At 59.9% G+C, this 18,347-nt stretch overlaps 2 protein-coding genes across 14 annotated transcripts; one reads left to right on the forward strand and one right to left on the reverse strand.

Annotated features, from left to right (window-relative positions):
- Window positions 1-534: 534 nt before the first annotated feature.
- On the reverse strand, window positions 535-3,276 carry SRRD (SRR1 domain containing). Of its 6 annotated transcripts, XM_066979388.1 has the most exons (7): window positions 3,064-3,208; window positions 2,949-2,989; window positions 2,185-2,318; window positions 1,719-1,817; window positions 1,489-1,643; window positions 1,200-1,245; window positions 535-930 (listed from the first exon to the last, which is right to left on the reverse strand). In XM_066979388.1, the coding sequence occupies exons 1-7, from the start codon at window positions 3,168-3,170 to the stop codon at window positions 706-708; spliced, it is 807 nt and encodes a 268-aa protein (XP_066835489.1). In that variant the 5' UTR covers window positions 3,171-3,208; the 3' UTR covers window positions 535-705. The 6 variants fall into 6 exon arrangements, with proteins under 6 accessions (XP_066835489.1, XP_066835488.1, XP_066835487.1 ...); XM_066979387.1 differs by having other exon boundaries at window positions 2,949-3,276; XM_066979386.1 differs by having other exon boundaries at window positions 1,719-1,898; window positions 2,949-3,276.
- HPS4 (HPS4 biogenesis of lysosomal organelles complex 3 subunit 2) lies at window positions 3,176-16,589 on the forward strand. 8 transcript variants are annotated; one of them, XR_010825628.1, is made up of 13 exons: window positions 3,176-3,300; window positions 3,433-3,523; window positions 3,915-4,058; window positions 5,075-5,182; window positions 5,273-5,389; window positions 5,507-5,601; window positions 7,171-7,243; window positions 7,961-7,994; window positions 8,640-8,736; window positions 9,192-10,110; window positions 12,684-12,816; window positions 13,614-13,760; window positions 15,311-16,589. XR_010825628.1 is itself a non-coding variant. In XM_066979382.1 (13 exons), the coding sequence occupies exons 1-12, from the start codon at window positions 3,275-3,277 to the stop codon at window positions 13,758-13,760; spliced, it is 2,031 nt and encodes a 676-aa protein (XP_066835483.1). In that variant the 5' UTR covers window positions 3,176-3,274; the 3' UTR covers window positions 15,311-16,589. The 8 variants fall into 8 exon arrangements, 5 of the variants coding, with proteins under 5 accessions (XP_066835483.1, XP_066835485.1, XP_066835481.1 ...); XR_010825629.1 differs by lacking the exons at window positions 13,614-13,760; window positions 15,311-16,589 and adding exons at window positions 12,891-13,190; window positions 13,328-13,560; XR_010825630.1 differs by lacking the exons at window positions 13,614-13,760; window positions 15,311-16,589 and adding exons at window positions 12,984-13,190; window positions 13,328-13,560.
- The last annotated feature ends 1,758 nt before the right edge of the window (window positions 16,590-18,347 follow it).

Consider the following 18,347-nt stretch of genomic DNA (forward strand, 5'->3'; position numbering starts at 1 on the left):
CCCTCACAGTGGGCCCTTCTCTGCCAGCTGCGGCTGGGACCTGGGCCACATCTCCAGGTGTGCCACAGGCTTGTTCAGCCTGGTCCCTGCCCCAGCTCTCAGGCCCGCATCAGCTCCCAGTGCCCATCTCTGCCCTGCCAAAGCAGAGCTGGAAGGGAGATTGCTTTTCTAGTACGTTCACATGTGCTGTAGGAACTCAGTAGTTCAGGGCACTTTTTTCCCCAGAGGGAAATGATGTGGCTCTTCAAAGAGGAATGTCTGGGGAGCTGGTTTGAGTAGCGCTGAACAGCTCGAGTCCCCTGCCTGGGGAAGAGCTTTCATAAGTCTGTGTTGGAACCAGCTGCTCCCGCTTTCAACTGCACCTCCCTCAAATTACTTGCCCTTCGCTATACGTCAAAACGTGCATGGTACAGGCGAAGGCTTTGAATTGCTCGCGAAAGGGGAGATCAGAAGCACAACCCCTGTGCTCTGCGACTGGTTTAAAAGGCAGTTTTCAGCAGGTAACCAAGTTTGCTCTAGTTAAGTGAGCATGAGTCAAAGCACAGCTTCCACTTTTATTAAAAAAAACCACTAAGCTACAAAAATGTCCCATACGGCTCAGCATCCAGGTGCCGTGCTCACAGGTGGGGGTGACGCTGTCTGTGCTCGGGCTTCCCTCCTGCGCTGGCGTTACCCTGGGAGGGGGGATGCGGCCCCGGGGAGCGGTCAGGACTGCGCTGCCATGGGGCTGCGCCCGTTACCTTCGTCCCCCTTCCTGATGATCTCCAAGTCCTCGCACTCCTGGTACGTCGGCTCCTCCAGGAACTCCCAAACCTCTGCCGAGAGCTGCTCCAGTTTGTGCGGGGGAAACCAGTGGACGGAGGTGTCGTTAAAGGTGTCCGTGTACCGAGGGTGTGCTGGGAGCGCTACTTCCTCTGTCCCTTTTAAGACCTAAGCACATTGGAAAAAAATGCTATGTGTGATGTAAAAACGTTTCTGTGAGGTTACATGATGGGAACGGTGTGAGCTGTACCCCTGTTCAGCGTCTTCTGCAGACAACAAAAAACAGTCCTAGAGGGATTCGTTTTTATACTGTAGCTGAGAGGACAGAAGGTTTTAAAAACAACCCCCTTCTTTACAGTTGCAATTAATTCCCTTTTTCATTAAAAGGCGCTTTGTCGGCACAAACCAGTAGCTTTTAAAAAACCTGTGCTTCCTACCTTTGCTATGTAGGAGTAATCCCTCTCCAGTATTCTTGACAGCACTCTGCAAAACAAAGGCGGGAGCTAGCGTTAGGTCCGTGCGCTTCCGGGGAGCTGGACGCAACTTCTCTGCAGCTGCGGGGGGACAGGAGGGGTAAGAGAAGCCTGAGGGCTGCTGCTGCGCCAGCTCGCTGAACCTGGGCCGAGCCTCGGGCACCACGCAGGCGTCCCTGACAGAAGCGTTAGAAAAAGGCAAAGAAAGAGGGAAGGAAGCAGAGAGGAGAGCAGGGCCGGGGCGGGCGCGCACCTCTCCTCCATCCCCTTAAAGCTGTTGCCGATGATGACGATGTCGGACAGGGCTGCAGGGGACCAGTTCCTCCAGAGGAGGTTGTTGTACAGCGCCTTCCCGCAGTGCACCATGTAGAACAGCGTGGGCCCCTCCTGGACGCGGTGCTTGCCCTCCTGCGGGGAGCACGGCGGTGGGGCCGGGCTGCACCAGGGGCCAGGACGCGGGTGGGACCCCGGGGCCGCCCTCACCTCGTTCTCCGGGAGCAGCCGCAGCCCCAGCTCGCCCAGCGCCGCCACCTCCAGCTCCGAGAAGGCCGGGTCGAACACCGAGCAGCGGTCAGGCGGCACCTGCGTGGGGTGGGGACACGGGTGGGGACGGGGCCGAGCGTGGGGCACGGACACGTGTGGGGGACCCGTGGGGACAGAGCCCTGTGGGGGGGGACAGGGGGGTGGGGACACGTGTGGGGAGAGCACCCTGTGTGGTGTGAGGACATGCGTGGGGGGGACACGGGTGGGGACAGGGCCCTGGGTGGGCTGGGGACACGCAGGGGGCTGGGGACACGCATGGGGACCGGGACAAGCGTGAGGCTGGGGACACAGGTGGGGTCGGGAACACGCGTGTTGGTGGGACTGGGCCCTGCGTGGGCTGGGGACATGCGTGGGGCTGAGGGCACGGGTGGGGACCGGGCCCCGCGTGGGGCTGTGACACGCGTACCGCCAGCAGGTCGAGCAGCAGCAGCAGGAAGGCCAGCTGGTGCCGGGCAGCGGGGCACGTCCCGAAGCGGCCCAGCCCGTAGCAGACGCAGTGCCACGGCCGCCCCGCGCTGCACGGCGGGGCCCGAACGGCTCCTGGGGGGGGGGGGCGTCAGGCGCCGGTACAGCGGCACGGGCACAGCGGGACACCCGTACACCGGCACAGGGATACACCGAGATACCGGTACACCGAGATACCCCTATACCCGGACACCCGTACACCGGCACAGGGATACACCGAGATACCGGTACACAGATACCCCTACACCAGTACACCTGTACACCGGTACAGGGATACACCGAGATACTGGTACACCGAGATACCCCTATACCGGGACACCCGTACACCGGTACAGGGATACACCGAGATACCGGTACACCCACATACCGGCACACCGGTGCCCCCAGTGCCCCGCCGCCCCCCCCCCGCTCCTCCCCCGGTCCCCCCTCGGTGCCCCCCGGCCTCCTCCGCCCCCCCCCCCCCCCCCCGGTGCCCTCCCGGTCCTCCCCTGGTCCCTTCCCGGTCTCTCCCCGGTCCCCCCCCGGTGCCCCCCCCCCCCGGTGCCCCCCCGGCCTCCTCCGGCCCCCCCTGGTCCCTTCCCGGTCCCCCCCGGTCCCCCCCCGGTCCCCCCCCGGTGCCCCCCGGTGCCCCCCGGCCTCCTCCGGCCCCCCCTGGTCCCTTCCCGGTCCCCCCCGGTCCCCTCCCCTCCCGGTCCCCGCACGCACCGGCGCTCTCCTCCCAGAAGCCGGAGCTCAGCAGCTCGTCCCTGCGGGGAAGCGCAGCGGGGTGAGCGGAGCCCCCCCCCGGGGAGACCCCCGGCAGGGAGGGCCCGGCACTCACCGCGCCTCCCGCAGCCGCCGCAGCACCGCGCCCCCCTCGGCGGTCACCGCCCGGCCCCGCCGCCGCCGCCGCCGCCCTCCCGGCGCGCCCCACGCGCCCTCCGCCATCGGGCCCCGCGCGGCCGCCGTCGGCGCCGCCGTCACACGGGGGCGGGCACGGGGCCGGCAGCGCCTCCCCCCCCCCCCCCAGCAGCGGGCCCGGCCCGAGCCCCATGGCCCGGCCCGGCCCGGCCCCGTGGTGAGCGGCGGGGGGGGGGGGAGCCCCGGGGTCCTGTCAGAGGAGGGGGGGGGCCGGGACGGGACCGGGGGGGGGGGGGCACGGCGCCCGTCATGACGCGCGGCCGTTCCTGCCAACGCTTCGCCGTTGTAGGTGGAATTACTTCTTCCTGTACGACGGCTCCAAGGTAAAGGAGGAGGGGGACCCCACGAGCGCCGGGATCTGCTGCTTCCACCCCCGCCAGGTAACGCCCGCCCGGGTCGCGGGTGCCCCCGGGGGCTGCGGCGCGGGGGCTGCGGGAAGCCGCCCCTCGGGGGGGCCCGGTGCCGGGGGCTGGGCGCGGTGAGGCCTCGGCCCTCGGCCCCCGCGGTCGCAGGCCCTCCGGCAGAGCCCACTTGGGTTCTGGAACAACCCCGCAGCGGGGTGAAGGAGTGCCCCTAAATAACCCGCAGGTCCTTGGGCTGCCCAAAAAGAGCAGCTCGCTTGTATTTTCCCCCCAGATTTCCCCGTCCGACCGCATTTGGTTTAGAATCGAACTTATAATTAATTATATCTGAATATAGCGGCGACATGTCTTTTCCAAGCCCTGTTAAAAGAGAGAGAAGTAAGCCCTTCTTGCCTGCCTCCCCTGACAGACCCCCCCTGAGCAGCAGGAGCTGCTGTGCGGGCAGGTGGCGGGAGCGGTGCGCTGCGTGGCGGAGATTTCGGGAGCTCCTCCGAGCCTCATCCGCCTGAGGAAGCTCAAGTTCGCCGTTAGAGTGGATGGAGACCACCTGTGGGTGAGCGCGGGGGGGCCGGAGGCACTCGCAGAGCCGAAAACAGTGAGAAAGCCTGAACCGCTTTATCAGGCTCAGAGGGGTTTTTCTTCCAGGGTGTGGGCCTGACACAGCTAGACCTGGGGAGAGCAAGGGGGAGAACTTGCAACGCACAGCTTTTCGTTGCAAGGTAACTTGCCTTGTGGTTGCCACAGTGTGCGAGCATGTGCAGGGGCGGTCACCTCACCGCCTCACCTGGTGTGCAAAAGCTTCGCCCGCCTCGTTTGTGTGGCCGCACCTGGCGCGTTGTCCGAGGATGTGCCCGGCAATGGCTGGAAGAAGTCGAGGTCTGCGTTGTTCTGCGTATCCCCGGGCTGCAGGTGGTGACCGCACACACAAGTCCGCGTGCTGCGGCTCCTAACAAGGACTCGGTCTCCCTTCTTGGCAGTCTGTTTTGTTTTTCAAGCCCTCGGTACTCCTGCTGCAAAGCTTTGGCAGTGTCAGGAGACGTTTAGTGTACAAAGAGCAGCGTGCAGCACGCTGACAGCCCTAAAAAATGCCCTAAACCTTTCTCTGGAGACGGGCGTGAGGCCAGCCAGACCCACGTAACTGGCAGCGCTGTTCAGAGGCAGAAGGCTCTGGCACTTCTCTTTCTTCCTCAGCAACTCAAAAACTAAATGAAACGTCTCGATTGCTGTAAATTACAGGTGAACTTGAACATTTTAAAGTCCTTACTTTCAGGACAATGTTGTTAACTGTTTAGAGCACTGAGCTAGGTCACCTAACGTATGGTGAGAAGGGAGAGCGTCTAAAACTCCGGCTTGCCGTTATCATTTACTTACCCTGCCTGTGCCGGGGCTCTTCTTTGGGTATTTTTGAATTTTCTTTTAATCAGACTTGTGAATCTGGGGAATGTTTGCCTGCCACAGAACTGCCCGTATGCCTTTGATACTCGCTTGGAAGCAGTAAGAGTTGCTCTCACCTGCTGTCCCTGGGTTTTGTCAGTCGTCACACTCAATTCATGGCTGTCTGCATTAAAGGTGCTGGGCTGCGCTGTTGAGCTCCCTGACGTCAGCTGTAGACGGTTTCTGGAGCAGCTGATCAGCCTCTTCACGTTCTACAATGGACCTGTGCACCACGCTTACACGGTAATTAGAGATCAGCAGCTGTGATGTGTCTGGCTGGGAGTGCATTAGGGATCGTGGAGCGACAGCCAGGTGGATTTTGGTTGTCCGCAGGCGTTTTCTCAGGAGGAACTGGACAGGCAGTGGGACAGATACATTGAACACATCCAGAAAAACACCAATGACCTCCACAGGATTTTTAATTCTCTCTGGAATCTGGACAAAAACAAGGTAAAAGTCTGTCCTCTGCAGTGCATAGCTCTATACATGCCTTAGTTTTTGTTTTTATTTGCTATTTTGAGCATTCCCTGGGGTTCTTTGGCATAACCTTTGTTTCTCCCTGTCTAGGTGGACCCACTGCTTTTACTGAAAGCAGCTCTCATCTTGCAGACTTGCCAGCGGTCTCCCCATGTCTTGGCAGGCTGTATTCTCTACAAAGGCTTGTAAGTGACCAGGCGTGGCCCTTCAATCTGCCCGTTCTCAGAGCTCCGATCCCGGAGTGCACCCCGGGAGCAGAGCAGGGGCGGTAGCTGGACACACAGGGCTGCTCTCTGTTACTGGTAGGACCGTTAATGCTTCCGGCAAGGTCATCCCTGCCTGCTGTTGTATTTCAGAGAGGGTAAATCGTCACTTGTGTTTGTAAGTGGGAAAAATTGAAGCATGAAGGAATTCATGGTTCCAGTTTAAGGAGTAGGCTACTGTCTTTGGTATTCAATGAAAGGTGAAGGCCTAACGAGTTAGACTTCCCAGTGGAAGTCACCAAGAGAAAGAAAGAAGTGTGTACGTCATTCTTTTCACTTAGCGTTCTCTTTGCTGTCTTGCAGGGCACACGAGTGCCCGTACCTGTATGTTTTTGTCTGCCTTGAAGCCAGGACCACCGTCTGTACTGGTAGAAAGTACGCAGAAGAATGAGACAGAATTTCCTGTGGGAAATCCTGTCATCTTTCACCTACAGATACATCACAGATAGCTGAAGATGCTGCAGGTGTGGCACTGAGCGACGTCAAGGAAAGCCTCGAGGGTGGCCTTGGGGGATTTGGAGGATCTCTTGGCAGTAGCATTCTTTTCCCTTCGACATAGGCTGTGCCTGTAGCACCTCTTACAAGCGCTGGAACCATGCCGCAATGTGTGCTGCTGTCCAGGTCTGACAGAGGCTGGCCAGACGTTTTTAAGGCAATGATGTCACTCTTGCAGGCAGGACACTGAGCGTGAGTCACTGCAGCATCCTTAAATCTGGCAGCGTGTTGCCCTGGAAGCAGACGTCTGACTTGAGAACCGGCTCCTGTCCTGTGTCTGCCCGTCACCCGTGTGTGTCTCACTGCGTTGCTCTTCTGTCTAGTAGAGGGTTTTTTCACCAAACATTGTCAGAGTTCTCTGCACCTTGCTACAGCACTGCAGAGGGCTTTGTGCTGGGGTTAAACTTCCCTTTCTTTAGAGTCTTTTGGAGAATCTGAAGAAAGTGGATCTCAGCAAGGTGTACATGGAGGGATCACAAACCTTCCAAAGCCCTGTACGAGGGGCCTGCATTGCAATACTTGGAGTGTTTGTCCTCCTGAATCTTCTCCACTGCTCACAGCTCTTCAGGGGCTGGCAGGAAACATTGCTTATGTTAGGTCCTGACTCAGCAAAACCAGGTTTGTTGGCCCAGAGGAAATGCCAGCAGGGTTTGTAGTGGAACTGACCCAATGAAGAGAATTGGAGCCCTGACGGTCACCCAGCTTGCGTTCCTTTTGTGGGGGGTATGGTACCACGTCTGAGGCTGGCCCTTCAACCCGCGCAGAGTGTCTAGCACAACCTGGAGGGGTGGGTGCCGTGGAAAAGACCCCCCCAGAGATCACCTGTCTGGGAAGCGGGGCCCTGCAGCCCAGTCAGGTCTGCTCAGAGGACAACAGCCTCGTGTGAGCACCACGCTGCCGCTGGCTCAGCCTGTCTGGATGCACTGAGCCACGAGAATCTACAGCTGACTGTCAGGTGACGCTCTGCTCGTGGGTGACTTTGTTTTGCACTTCTAGGATTGTGAGCACCCAGCTGCCGCCTCCTCTCACGGCTAACGTTCTCCTCCAGGGCGATGAGCCTTCAGGCCAGGTATGCTGCTGAGCGCGTTCGCTGCGTGCAGGTGGGCGCTCGTGGGGATGCCCTCTGGGAGCTCGCGTCCCACAGATCTTGTGTGTGGTTACGGGGAAGGACAAATATTGATGCTGATGATAAGAGCTTTTATTACTTAAGGTTGAGGAAGGTTTCAAGACTTTTACACTAGGAATTGGCTTTTGCTTCAATCCGAATTTGTGGATTCTCAACTATATGATGTTTTGATGAGCGTGTTACCTAAATTTGGGTATTTAGTGCTCAATATCCAAAATGAGCATCCGAAAGTGATGAATAGATCACGTTTCATTGTCATTAAAGCTTATCAGAAGTAATTACTTATGGGGTTCAAGATCTTCTCCAAAAATGCATCAAGATCCAGTATGAGGAATGCCTCTCCTTTCTCTCTGGTGGAGAGAAGCAAGTTTTTGTGCCCCGAGCGGGCAGTAATAGCAGACTGTGGTGTGTTTGTCCCTGCTTTCAGGTGGATTTTGGTTCTTGGGAAGTCCCCTCGGCCTTGAGGGCTACCTAAGGAATAAATCATTGCCCAGCGTTGTAAACTGATAACTGCGTTTGCAGAAGGGGATGGTCTGGGTTCTGCTGTAGTCACAGGGAGGATACTCGCTGTCCTCTGAGGAGGCTGGAGGGGATGACGTGGTGGCGCCGATGGCAGGCGTTGTGTCGTGCCCTGGAGCTGACTGTTGACTTCTCTTGCAGGGTGAGCGTGGAGGCGAGGAGCCGCGGGAGCACGGTGAGCACCAGCTGCAGAGCGCTGATTGCCAGGCACAGGGCAGCAGTGCACGGGCAGCCCCCTGGGCTGCGTCCTCTGCAGTCGGAGTATGAGGAGGTTTTCTGGGATTGTGTCAAAGCTCTTGCTGAATGCGGGAGTAAAGCCCTGAGGGCATCGCTGCTGCTAGTCAGCATGTGCCAGTGGGTGTTGTGCAATCAGAACTAGTTCCTTCAGCTAAGCAAAGGAGTTTGCTCTTTTGGGTTTAGTCATGAGTTCTGCAGATTCCCAACGTGCCTGCTTGAATTCTAGTCACCCATGTGTCTGCTTGGCCACTGACGGAACCTTGAAAACAGATGGCTGCTGCGTTCAGTCCAAACCTTCAGTCATCGGTTTTGAGCATCAGTTAATAAATACTCTGCCAGGACAGTTGGAGGGGGAAAAAAAAAGGGGGGGGGGGGGTGGAATTTAACTCTGTCAGGCACTAAGTGTACGAGGAGGATGGGAAGACGCTGCCTAATCAGACTGGGAGAGCTTCTGACGCCCCTGCACACAGGGTGGTTGCACGCCTTCTCCTCTTGCAGAAGGCTTTGTGCTGAGGGGGTCTGGCTTCTGTTCTGTGTGCTGGGGCATGGCCGTTTAACTCTCAAACCTCCGCTGCTCTTGCAGGTTCTCCATTGCCGCAGGGCGTCCGTATCATCCCCGTGTTCCTAACAGAAGACGAAGTCTCAGTGCTCCGAGACTTCCCAGTGGAGTGGATGACCAGGTAGGAAGTCAGTCTGACACCTAAAAAGGCTTCTGCAGCTAGGGAGTTACGTGTGGCACCGTGTCCTCAGCAGCCATTGCTACTGTTTTCTCTGACATTAATTCAAACTCTGGCGTCTTTCTGTTGAAGGGGCCTGAGGTCTTTTAGGCTGGACAGAATCCGTGGTGTCCGTATCTTTGTTGTGAAGCACCCTAAAGCAAAACTTTCCCAGGACCAACTGTGGTGCTCTCTCCTTTCTCAGTTCCCAGAGTTGTTTTGTGCTCTGTGAATAAGGCAGTGACATGCCCAGCAGTCTGCAACATGTGTGGCCCGTGCCTTTCAGCTGTGTTAGAACTTACCCCATCCTTTGCCGAGGTAGATGTTCTTTGTAGCAGGAAGTGATAGAATTATTAAGTAGATAATAGCTCTAAACAGATCCTACTCAGTAGTTTAATCAACTTGCTATCTCTTGCTAGGTCGCCCATGTCCCCAGCAAGCCTTAAAGGAGAGAAGAATGCTCCTGGCGCCCAGGCAACTTCAGAATCAACAGGAATCCAGGGAAACCAAGACCTGAACGATCTCTCTGAGCAGGAGTCCCCCGAGCAAGCTTCGAGCACATCCGCAGCAGCAGATGGTGTGCAGTCAGGCAGCCTCGCAGGCACAGGTGCTCTGAGGAGCTTCCCCAAGGTGGAAGCCAGGGCAAAGAATTCCCCAGCTGCAGAACTGAGCTGCCCAGACAACAAGAGGTCAGAGCTCGGTGGAAAAGCGTCCTTCTCATCCGACAGACCCGTGAAAGAGCTGCCGAGCCCTTCCAGACTGCATGCTGCTGAACACGCGCAGACTACAGGGCCGTATCTGGAAGGCTTCTCCTTCCCAAACCCCTACGCGCAGGAGAGGCAGAGCACGGGGGAATGTCTTGAGGACTCCGATGTCAAACGGTACAGTTCCCAGAGCTGTCCTGCAGCCAGCGCCAGTCCGTCTATTTGCTCTCCTGCCCAGGAGCTGAGCAGAAGGAAGTCAAGTGAACAAGACAGGGAAGGGACTCCGAGCAGTACGAGCGTCTCTGCAGAAAGCAGCGGTGCAGCTGGTGGTAACCGGGCTGCGGATTGTCCAGCCGCTGGTGCACGGTCAGAGCTCAGAAGCAGGCGTGAGCTGCCAGCTGCAGGCGTGCAGGGGAGCCCGCGCAGTGCCCCAGCGGGGAGCACAGCCCGTCCCGGGGCGGGGGAGAGCGGCTGGCCTCGGGTGGGCACTCAGGGAGCCCAGGGTGGTGCGGAGACCAGCGGGCACTGCAGACCGGTTAAGATGAGCCTGTACGTCCACTGCATCAAGGGGCTCGTGCTCGCCCTGCTGGCCGAAGATCACCTCGGAGATGACCAGAGCTCGATCGAAGATGTGGTGAGTAGGAGACCTCCTCGGCACCTGCACGTCTTTGGCTGCTGCCGGTCCGGTGGTGGTGGTGGTGGTGCGGGACGGGGGTCGGAGGCGCAGAGTGAGCAGTGGGTCTGTTCCCGACTCTTCCCTCACCTGCTGAGTGGCACAGAAGGCAGAGCTGCTCGGCGTGGCGGCAGCCGCCACAGGCAGACAACACAGGGATCTGCTGGTGAACGTGAGGAGCCAGCCTGGGAGGTGGGAGCGCTGCCGCGGGTCGCTCCCGTAGCTGTTGTCGTCTGTCAGCACCAGCGCGGCGCTCCTGAGCAGAATGTGTTGGTGCCAGACGGCCCTGCAGGCTGCCCCGGGGCTGCGCTGGGTTTGGGATTTGCTGGGGAGCCCCGCCAGTTCCGTGGCGCTTTCTGGAAGGCAGGCCTTGCTCGGCGCGTAACCTCCGCGTCGCAGGTCGCGGCTTCCCGGCGCGGCAGCACCGGCGAGGCGCCTGGCAGCAGGCCCCAGCGGCGCCTCCTCTCCTGACGGGCCCCCGGGCCCCCAGCCGGCCTCTCCCTGGCCCTGCTCTCCCCGGGGGGCCCATGGCAGGAGCGAAGGCTGTCCTCGGAGCGCCGCGCGTGGGTGATGCGCCGGGGCGACCCAAGAGGCCTCATGCTGCCGGGCCTGCTGCCGTGTGCCGGCTTCCCTGCCGGGCGCTGCGGTGCAGCTAACGAGGCGCTCATGAGCGGGGGGAAGGACGTGCCTGCTGCGGCGCTTCCCTGCCAGGTATTGGGCTGCAGAGCTGCTGCCTGGCCTCTGCCTCAGCTGGGGAGCTGAGTCAAAGCTGCAGAGGCCCGTTCAGTGCGCCAGTTGCCATAGGAACAACCTCATTTCTTCAGCTGCCAGACGGGAAGCTGGAGGAGAGCTCAGGCTAATGCTGGCTCCCAGCAGCAGCACAGCCTCAAGGTTACAAACCTCGAGGTTTGGTTCTGGGCTCGGCGGCTGTGTCCGTGACCCCCCCGTGCCCCGGGGGATGCGCAGCCCGCAGGGGCTGGCTTGCCAGGGAAGGGGTTGCTGCAGAACCAGCCAAGGCCAGGACGCCTTAGCTTTCTGCACCAGAGGTGCCAAATCGCTGTCCCCCCCCCGCTCACCTTGAACAGGCGGCCACACAGCGGCCAGTGCATCTCTGGGGCAGGAGGTGGGGCGCGCACAGGGAGGAACAACACGCTCAGGAGCTGGAGGGTGTCGGTGCTGTGCAGACGCCCTCGGCTCCCCTCTGTCCCGTGGGGCTGGCGGTGCCGTCCCGCAGCTCGTGGGGGCGCAGAGCTGCTGGAGGGGCCGGACCCTCCGTCAGGAACTCGTCGGACACCGGCCTCTGCTCTGCCTCGTGCCCTCAGCCCCACGTGCCGCTGAGAAGGACACAGCCAGCGTGTAAAGGCCTTGGGGTTAGCGCTGCTCGTGGCAGGCACGCGTTGCTCCTCCTCCACCGGACCCTGGGCACGGCCAGCAACGAGCAAGGTGGGCCCGTCCTGGCTCGGTCGGTCATTGGGCTCGCCACGTCTCGAGATGAGCACTCGTTCCCGTGTGACACTGCTGTGCTGCCTTCGGCTTGTTTTCCCTTTGTGTAGTCCCGGGGCTGACGGGGGGCTGTTCCGTGCAGGTTCCCGTTTCCTCAGACACGCTGCCTCCAGCGCGCACGCTTTTACTTTGGATCTCGTCTTAGCCAACCTTTACCTCTGCCCAGCTTTAATTTCCTCCTGGTTTTCCTGGCTATACCCTTCCTCTTGGAGCAGGTATTTCCTGGAGGAGATGTGCTGCCTGTCCCGTCACCCCGGGAGGAAGAGTGCCTTGCTCTAGGACATGCAGCCGGGAACTTGGAGGCTCTGCTGCTGGCGCCGCGCTGGGCTTGAGGCACGGCCTCAGCTTGGCTGTTCTTCTGTTTATCTGTGGGTTACAAATGACCCTCAGCTCTCAGGGATGTCAAAGCTTAGCTGTAATTAATTTGTCAAACGCTTTGAGGCCCCTCAATGACACCAAAGAAGGGTAAAATATGCTACTTACGCGGCAGCGAGCAGTGGCAACGCAGATCATCTCCCGGGGAGAGCGGTTCCTAAGGCAGGCAGACCTTTCCTGCAGAGCAGGCAGGCTTCTGGCCCCGGCACGTGTCCGTGGGTGCCGTCCCTTCTCCTCGCTGGAGAGAAAAGCAAATCTCTGTGCCCGGGGCCTAGTGCTGGATGGAGGCTTGATCCTCTGGGCGGCCGAGGAGGGAGCGGGGCGGGGGATTAGGGAGCTAATCGTCCTGGGGCCGGCGGAGGCTGCAGCCTCTGTGGCGACCCGATCCATCCTCCCGGGCTGCAGCCCCGCGAGCCCCCGGGGCACCAGGCCTGCGCTGAGCCGGGGGAGCCGCAACTCCAGGCGGCGTAACGGCTGCTGTTCGGGTTGGGGTGCCCCTTTCTGGGTCCCCGTCTCACTGCTTTCCTCTGCCCGAGTTACCGGCGGCTCCTGCGCGGGGGCCTGGTCCCTGCCTTGCCGGCAGCGGTCACCACGCTCCCTCCGGTGCCCACTGGGAAGCCCGCCCTGACGTGTGCCTTCTTTTGCCCTGTGAGCAGTACCACAGCAGCCTGGCTTCTCTGAATGGCCTCGAGGTTCACCTGAGGGAGACTTTGCCCAAAGACTCCGTGTCCTCAGCCAAGGCGACCTACAGCTTCACGCACTACGACTGCATCCAGAACGTGCTCACAGGTAAGCCTTCGCCTGCCGGGCTGTGTCAGAGCAGGAGCTACACGGGGTTTGTGATAACCTTCCTCACGTTTCAGACACCTCAGAAACATTGCTTGCTAAGCTATGTGCAGTTAACCCCTAAGAAATGGCCCGGTTATACCGCTCAGTTGAGGAAACTTCATCTTTAGTGAGTTTGTAGCCCACTGAAGGCTTGCTGAGCACGCCGTGCGGTTCAGAGCCGGAGCCCGTTGGGAGATGGAGCAGCTGCCACTGGCACGTTGCTTGGGGAGATGCTGGCTGGGGCTCTGCTGGGCCCAAGGACAGGACCGACACCCTCTTTGACCACGACCTCCAGCCCCCTGGCGTTGTTCAGCCCTGGCGTCAGCCTTCCCCAGGTACAGCAGGCAGGGGCTGGGGGCAGGCAGCAGCCTGCGGCTGGGAGAGCGCCGCCCTGCGCTGACGGGCAGCCCACGCAGGAGGCCCCCTGCACGTACTGCCCCCCTTCGTTCTGACGTGCCCCCTTCTCTGGCAGCCTCCCAGGCAGCGTCCCGGCTCTCTCCCGCTTGGAGGAATCGCTTTAGGGAAAGAGGAAGCCCGGTGACTGTAGGTAGTCCCACCTCAGCCTCCCTTGTCGCCCCTCTGTTCCGTGTACACGTGGGCAAAGGCACGCCAGGCCCTTAGTCTGCGCGTGGCTGAGCACAAAGCGGCCGCTGACTGTTGAGATCACGCCGTGACTGAGGGTGCTGTGCGCTCTGCTCTGCCGATACCCAGGGACGGCGGGAGGAATCCCCAGCCTCTTCCTGCTCGCTTCTTCACAGCGCAGGCTCCTAACACCCCCCTTATTCCTGCCCGGCAGCCAACCTGCCCCTCACACCTGGCCCCCTGGATCGGCACTTCCTGAGGGCTGCCACACTGATCCACTCGGACTTCAGTCAGCTTCCGACTGCCTCCGAAATGATAATTAGGTAAGGTGTCTTTGTTACTGCCTCCTCCTCCAGGCACGGGGCTGCTGTGAAGCGCACACAGTAGGCGGAAGGGGGGAACTCCTGTTCTAAAGCTTGCTGAGGTTTGGCACGTGCTGTAATCGTGCTGGTGTCTCTTGCCACGGTCAGGCCTGTCACCTCGTCCCCTGAAGTCCCCTCCTCAGAGGCAGGCTGCTTAATATTCTGTCTGTAGTTTGAGCTGGGTGTTGATAAGCTAAAATGGCACCAGCACGAGTGAGCTGGAGGCGCAGCGGAGCTGTGCCCCAGGTTTGAATTAAGATATAATACTAGAATATTACCAGTTCCTGGCACCATAAGGTTCTGAGACACAGTTTTAAATATAGCTGTTCCTAATAATTTGTGTCTCGGCTGGGAGCCAAAAGCACCCAGAATTGGCAACCTAGATTTTGTTTTCTTGCACGGCTTGTTGGGTTGGAAACACGCTGTAATGTGCGTGGCAAACTCAATTGTAATGCGCCAAGCAGGATGGCCTTATCGCAGCCAGCTCTCCGCACAGCCCCAGCAGAAGCTGCTCTTGTGCTCCAGCGCTCCCGTTCCCGCAGCTGATCTCGAGCAGGGTGCTCGTGTCGCGTGTGCAGAGTTCCTGCTTGCTTGGCCGTGCTTGTTTGTCCAAAACGTGATGGAATAAAGATGCTTCTGGGAATTACTGTTGCATTTCTTTGATGCTGCTTGCCAAGGGAATGTGAGTCATACACTTTAATGCTGGAGAACTCCGTGGTTAGCGTTAGATTGACTGGCTCCTTAAACCCCGTACCGGGTAAGCTGGCGCATTCTGCGTTGCCCCAAAAAAAGCAACTCACTGTGTGAATCAGGCTGAGTAACAAGATGACTAAAACTGCTTTCTTTTATGGAGAGTTGTCACAGAAGGGTGTCAGCAAACATATCAGTTGCTGCTTTCCGCTGTCACGGAGGAATACAGAGTCCTTTGCTTTGCTTCCTCCCGCCTCTCTCAGGTAAATACTGACGGTGGTTTTTAGTGAATGACTTGAGCCTTCCCGGTTACCGTGTCTGACCAGTGCGTTGGGTTCATCACACGTGACTAAACCTCGTAAGGTTCCTGCTGAAGGGTGCTGTGCTGGGATTGCCGTATGGACAGCAGCAGGGAGTTCGGTTCCTGCAGGAAGGACGGGGCGTTAGACACGAGGAGTATTTAGCCGTCAGCTTGTGTATTGGGCTGCTCTGCCAGTAAGGGAGGTTCTCTGAGGATGGACACGTGCACGGGTGTTAATGCTGCTGAATAGGTTCCAGACTACGAGGGATATGACCCCTTTTCTTTCAGGGTGCCAGGACCCTTGAGAAGGAAGGAGGGTCTGGTTCCCTGTGGCCTTTTGGCAATACGTTGCCGGGGTTTGGTGCCCATTTCAGCGTTGTGTTCCTTTGCTGAAATAGATCTCAAAGTCCCTCTAAGTGGCTGGGAGCCCAGTGCTGTGAGCACCCCAGTGCTGGGAGTTGAAGGGGGTCTTACACAAGGCTGCAAATCCTGACCGCTGCTTTCTCTCCTGTCCTACCAGGAACGCCTCCACGGCCGTGTACGCCTGCCGGAACCCCGTCCAGGAAACCTACTTCCAGCAGCTGGGTGCTCCGCTCCGCAACTCGGGCGTTCCCAACCCTCACGACAGCGCATTTAGCTTGCCAGGCAAGGCCAAGCAGAAGCTGCTGAAGCACGGAGTGAATCTGCTTTGAGCTGGTGCACCGAGGCAGCGTGTCTCTGCCCGTGATGGAAGACGGTTCATCTCCAAGAAGCGAAATCTCAAAGCCATTTTTTCTGTAGGGGGCATGGGGCTCCGTGCTAGCTACGGGCTCTCCAGCCTGCCTAGCCCTGATGAGAGGTACCCTTATTGCCCTATTCCTGCAGCACGTTTTGTTCTAGTGCAGGATATCGTTGACGTTAGCACTTACCAAAGACTGAAGATAGAAAATAGCTGTGTTGGGGTGTTTGGTTTACATTGACTGTAACTGTTGATGGTGCTCTGCTGCCGTAGGCAGAGGCTCCTGGAGTGCCTTGACCTAAAGAAAAACCTCTTTGTGCTGTAAGCTACACAGGACACTGGGTTATTGGGCAGTACTTGCTTTCAGAGATGACAGCCAGACACTGCGCCTGCCTGGAGTTCTGTTACTATGCTTGCCCTGGTCAGACTCGGGCTTTATTTATACCTCTTAATATATAGAAACGATCCCCTGCTGCACCTTTGTGCCTTACCTTGATTAACAGAGCCTGCGTGCTCTCCCGCTAACTGGAATAGAACAAGCTCTACAAAGCTCCTAGCCCTCCGCCAGTAGCTGTCAGTAGGTTTTTTTTCTGTAGCTGGATCTGGGAGATCCTTGTCCCTGCTCGCATGCCTGCTCAGTGGTTGTGAAGTGCAGCGTTGCCTTCCGGGCTGCCCACCAGCAGCAGAAAGGTGCTGTGACTGCCGGCCTCTCCCGGGGCCAAAGGGGGCTGTGGAACTGGGAGCACTGCTCCCTGCTGCCTGCTCCTGGGCCGCCCGCTTCTCCTCCTGCTGCAGCACCCTGCCTCACCTCCTTGCCCTCGCTGCTCGGTTTGTCTGCGCTCCGTCGGCAGAGGAGGTGAGTGGGAGCCCCTTAAGCTAACGGGACCAAAGAGGGTCTGCAGCCCCTCAGCAGCTGTTGTCTTTCTGCTTGGGCAGACCGCGCAGCTGGCGGCGGGACAGGCGGTGATGGGTGCTTAGGTCCGAGGGCTGAGCACCTCCCTCCGGGCTGTGCTGCGTGCTTCAAAGACCGCTGCTGTTCCACGCACACATCACTGTGAAAATAAAAGTCTCCGAGACAAGACCTGCGTGTCAGAGTCCCACGTACTGCTTGGTCGTCTCGTTTGTGGTTCCTGTGGGGGGCTAGGGCTGGGTGACCCGTGCGCTGCCTGCCAGCTCCCCCCAAAGACGAGCTCCTGCGCTGCTGGGGCCGAGCGGGCAGCGCCTGCTGCTTCAGCCGCCCCTGCGCAGGAGCCGCTTGTCGGGAGCGCAGAGCTCGAGGTAGGTGCCTTCCTGGCTGTTCTGTGAAATGGCGAGCAGGCTGTCGGTGTCAGCAGCCCCCTTCCAGGGAGGCTCTGCATGGAAGTGCTGCCCGGTGCCTGTCGGCTGCTAGCAGCAGAGGTGTGAAACCGCTGCACAGCCCGAGCCACGGCTGTCCCTGAGCCTTGGGTGGGCGACAGCCAGCGCGCGGAGTGAGGTTACCTCCGCTCCCCTGGGGTACGGGCAAGCTGGGTGCTGGTTCGGCTCGAGGACAGCGCAGAGAGGTGTGTGTAGGTGAGGGAGGGAGGCAGGAGGGAGTGGTGCTTCGTGCTCCAGCCCTGTGGTGCTCTGGGCTCCTCTGATGCCCCGGGCCAAGCGGCTCCCACCCGTGCTCCGCTCGACGCTGCCCTGAGCCAGGGCCCCGCTGCGATGCTCGGGGGTGAGGAAGTCTCCGGGCTGCAAAGAGCAGAGGGCGGGGGCTGACTCCTAGCCTGGCGTTGGGGAAGTGGCTGTGTGCTCCGTCAGGAAACGCAGGGATGGAGGAAAAGCCTGAGGGGGACAGGAGGGAGTTTGGCACAGCAGCGAAGCACAACGTGGACGCTTTCGCCTGCTGTCTTCGGGACTCTTCCGCCACAATCCGCTGTGCCGGCTGGCGGCAGCGCAGCAGCTGGGACGGTCTCGTTGCGTTCTGCTGCTCGAGCTGCGTCTGGGCACCGAGAGCTGCTGGAGCCCTGCGGGGGGGGAAGCTGGCTGCTGGCACCCGGCAAAGCGCTCCAGGCCCTTGACTGAGCGGTTGCGTTGGAGAGCCCACTTCAGAAAGTGGTCGTGCTCGAGTGTAACGAGACGAAGGGCGGCTGCGGCCCTGGCCGTGCTGCTGGGGCGCAGTGCTGCTGCTAACGGGGCCGGGGGGGCTCTCGCTGAGCTCCGCTGGCTTTTGGGCACAGGGACAGTAGGTGTTTGGGTGGCAGCACAGCATCCTCTGCCCCAGAGCTGCTCCTGGTGAAGCTGCCTGCTGCCCTTGGTGGGCCAGCGCAGGCAGCTGTGAGGTTTTTTTTTCCAAAATGCTGTTTTGTTTCTTTCTGGGAGGCTCGTGCAGGCTCTGGTGGCCCTATTGCCGAGCCTGGAGAGCGCTGAATTAGCGCGGCAGTTCCCGTTGCCGACCGGGCCACGGCCTCTGCTGCCTTGGGGCAGGCGGTGCGCTGGAAGCGCAGGCTGGGGCCAGCTGCCCGGCTTTGCAGGGGGCGGCACGGCCCCAAGGGGCGCGATAAATGCGGGGAGGCGCGAAGCGGATGCCCCCCGGGGTGTGGTGGCAGCGGAGGCGGTGGGGAGGCTGCGGGGCACGGAGGTGCCACAGGGCCGGGTGAGCCACACGGTGCCCTCGCCCTGCATCGCCCGCAAGCTCATCACCAGGCCCCTCACCTCCTCCCACCCCCAGCGCTCCTGTTATTTTCAGCACTTCTCCCCGTCCCCGCTGACCGAGCTGCTGAGGCCTCGGGAGGCCGGGGCCGGCTCAGGAAAGGAGCCAGCTCCTCGGCGTTCTGCTTTACCCTGGAGCAGTTACACCAGCAGGCAGAGCCCCGTC

Source organism: Anser cygnoides, chromosome 17 (genome assembly GCF_040182565.1).
Source record: "Anser cygnoides isolate HZ-2024a breed goose chromosome 17, Taihu_goose_T2T_genome, whole genome shotgun sequence".
Classification (NCBI taxonomy): Eukaryota; Metazoa; Chordata; class Aves; order Anseriformes; family Anatidae; genus Anser; species Anser cygnoides.

Coding starts and splice junctions, on each gene's coding strand:
- HPS4 (XM_066979380.1), top strand. CDS start 3,275: ATGGCCCGGCCCGGCCCGGCCCCGTG. Junction 4,059..5,074: donor TGGATGGAGACCACCTGTGG/GTGAGCGCGGGG, acceptor TCTGCATTAAAG/GTGCTGGGCTGCGCTGTTGA. Junction 5,602..7,170: donor TGTATTCTCTACAAAGGCTT/GTAAGTGACCAG, acceptor TTGCACTTCTAG/GATTGTGAGCACCCAGCTGC.
- SRRD (XM_066979386.1), bottom strand. CDS start 3,276: ATGGGGCTCGGGCCGGGCCCGCTGCTGGGGGGGGGGGGGGAGGCGCTG. Junction 1,899..2,184: donor TGCTGCTCGACCTGCTGGCG/GTACGCGTGTCA, acceptor CCCCCCCCACAG/GGCTCTGTCCCCACGGGTCC. Junction 1,246..1,488: donor TTTAAGGGGATGGAGGAGAG/GTGCGCGCCCGC, acceptor TTTGTTTTGCAG/AGTGCTGTCAAGAATACTGG.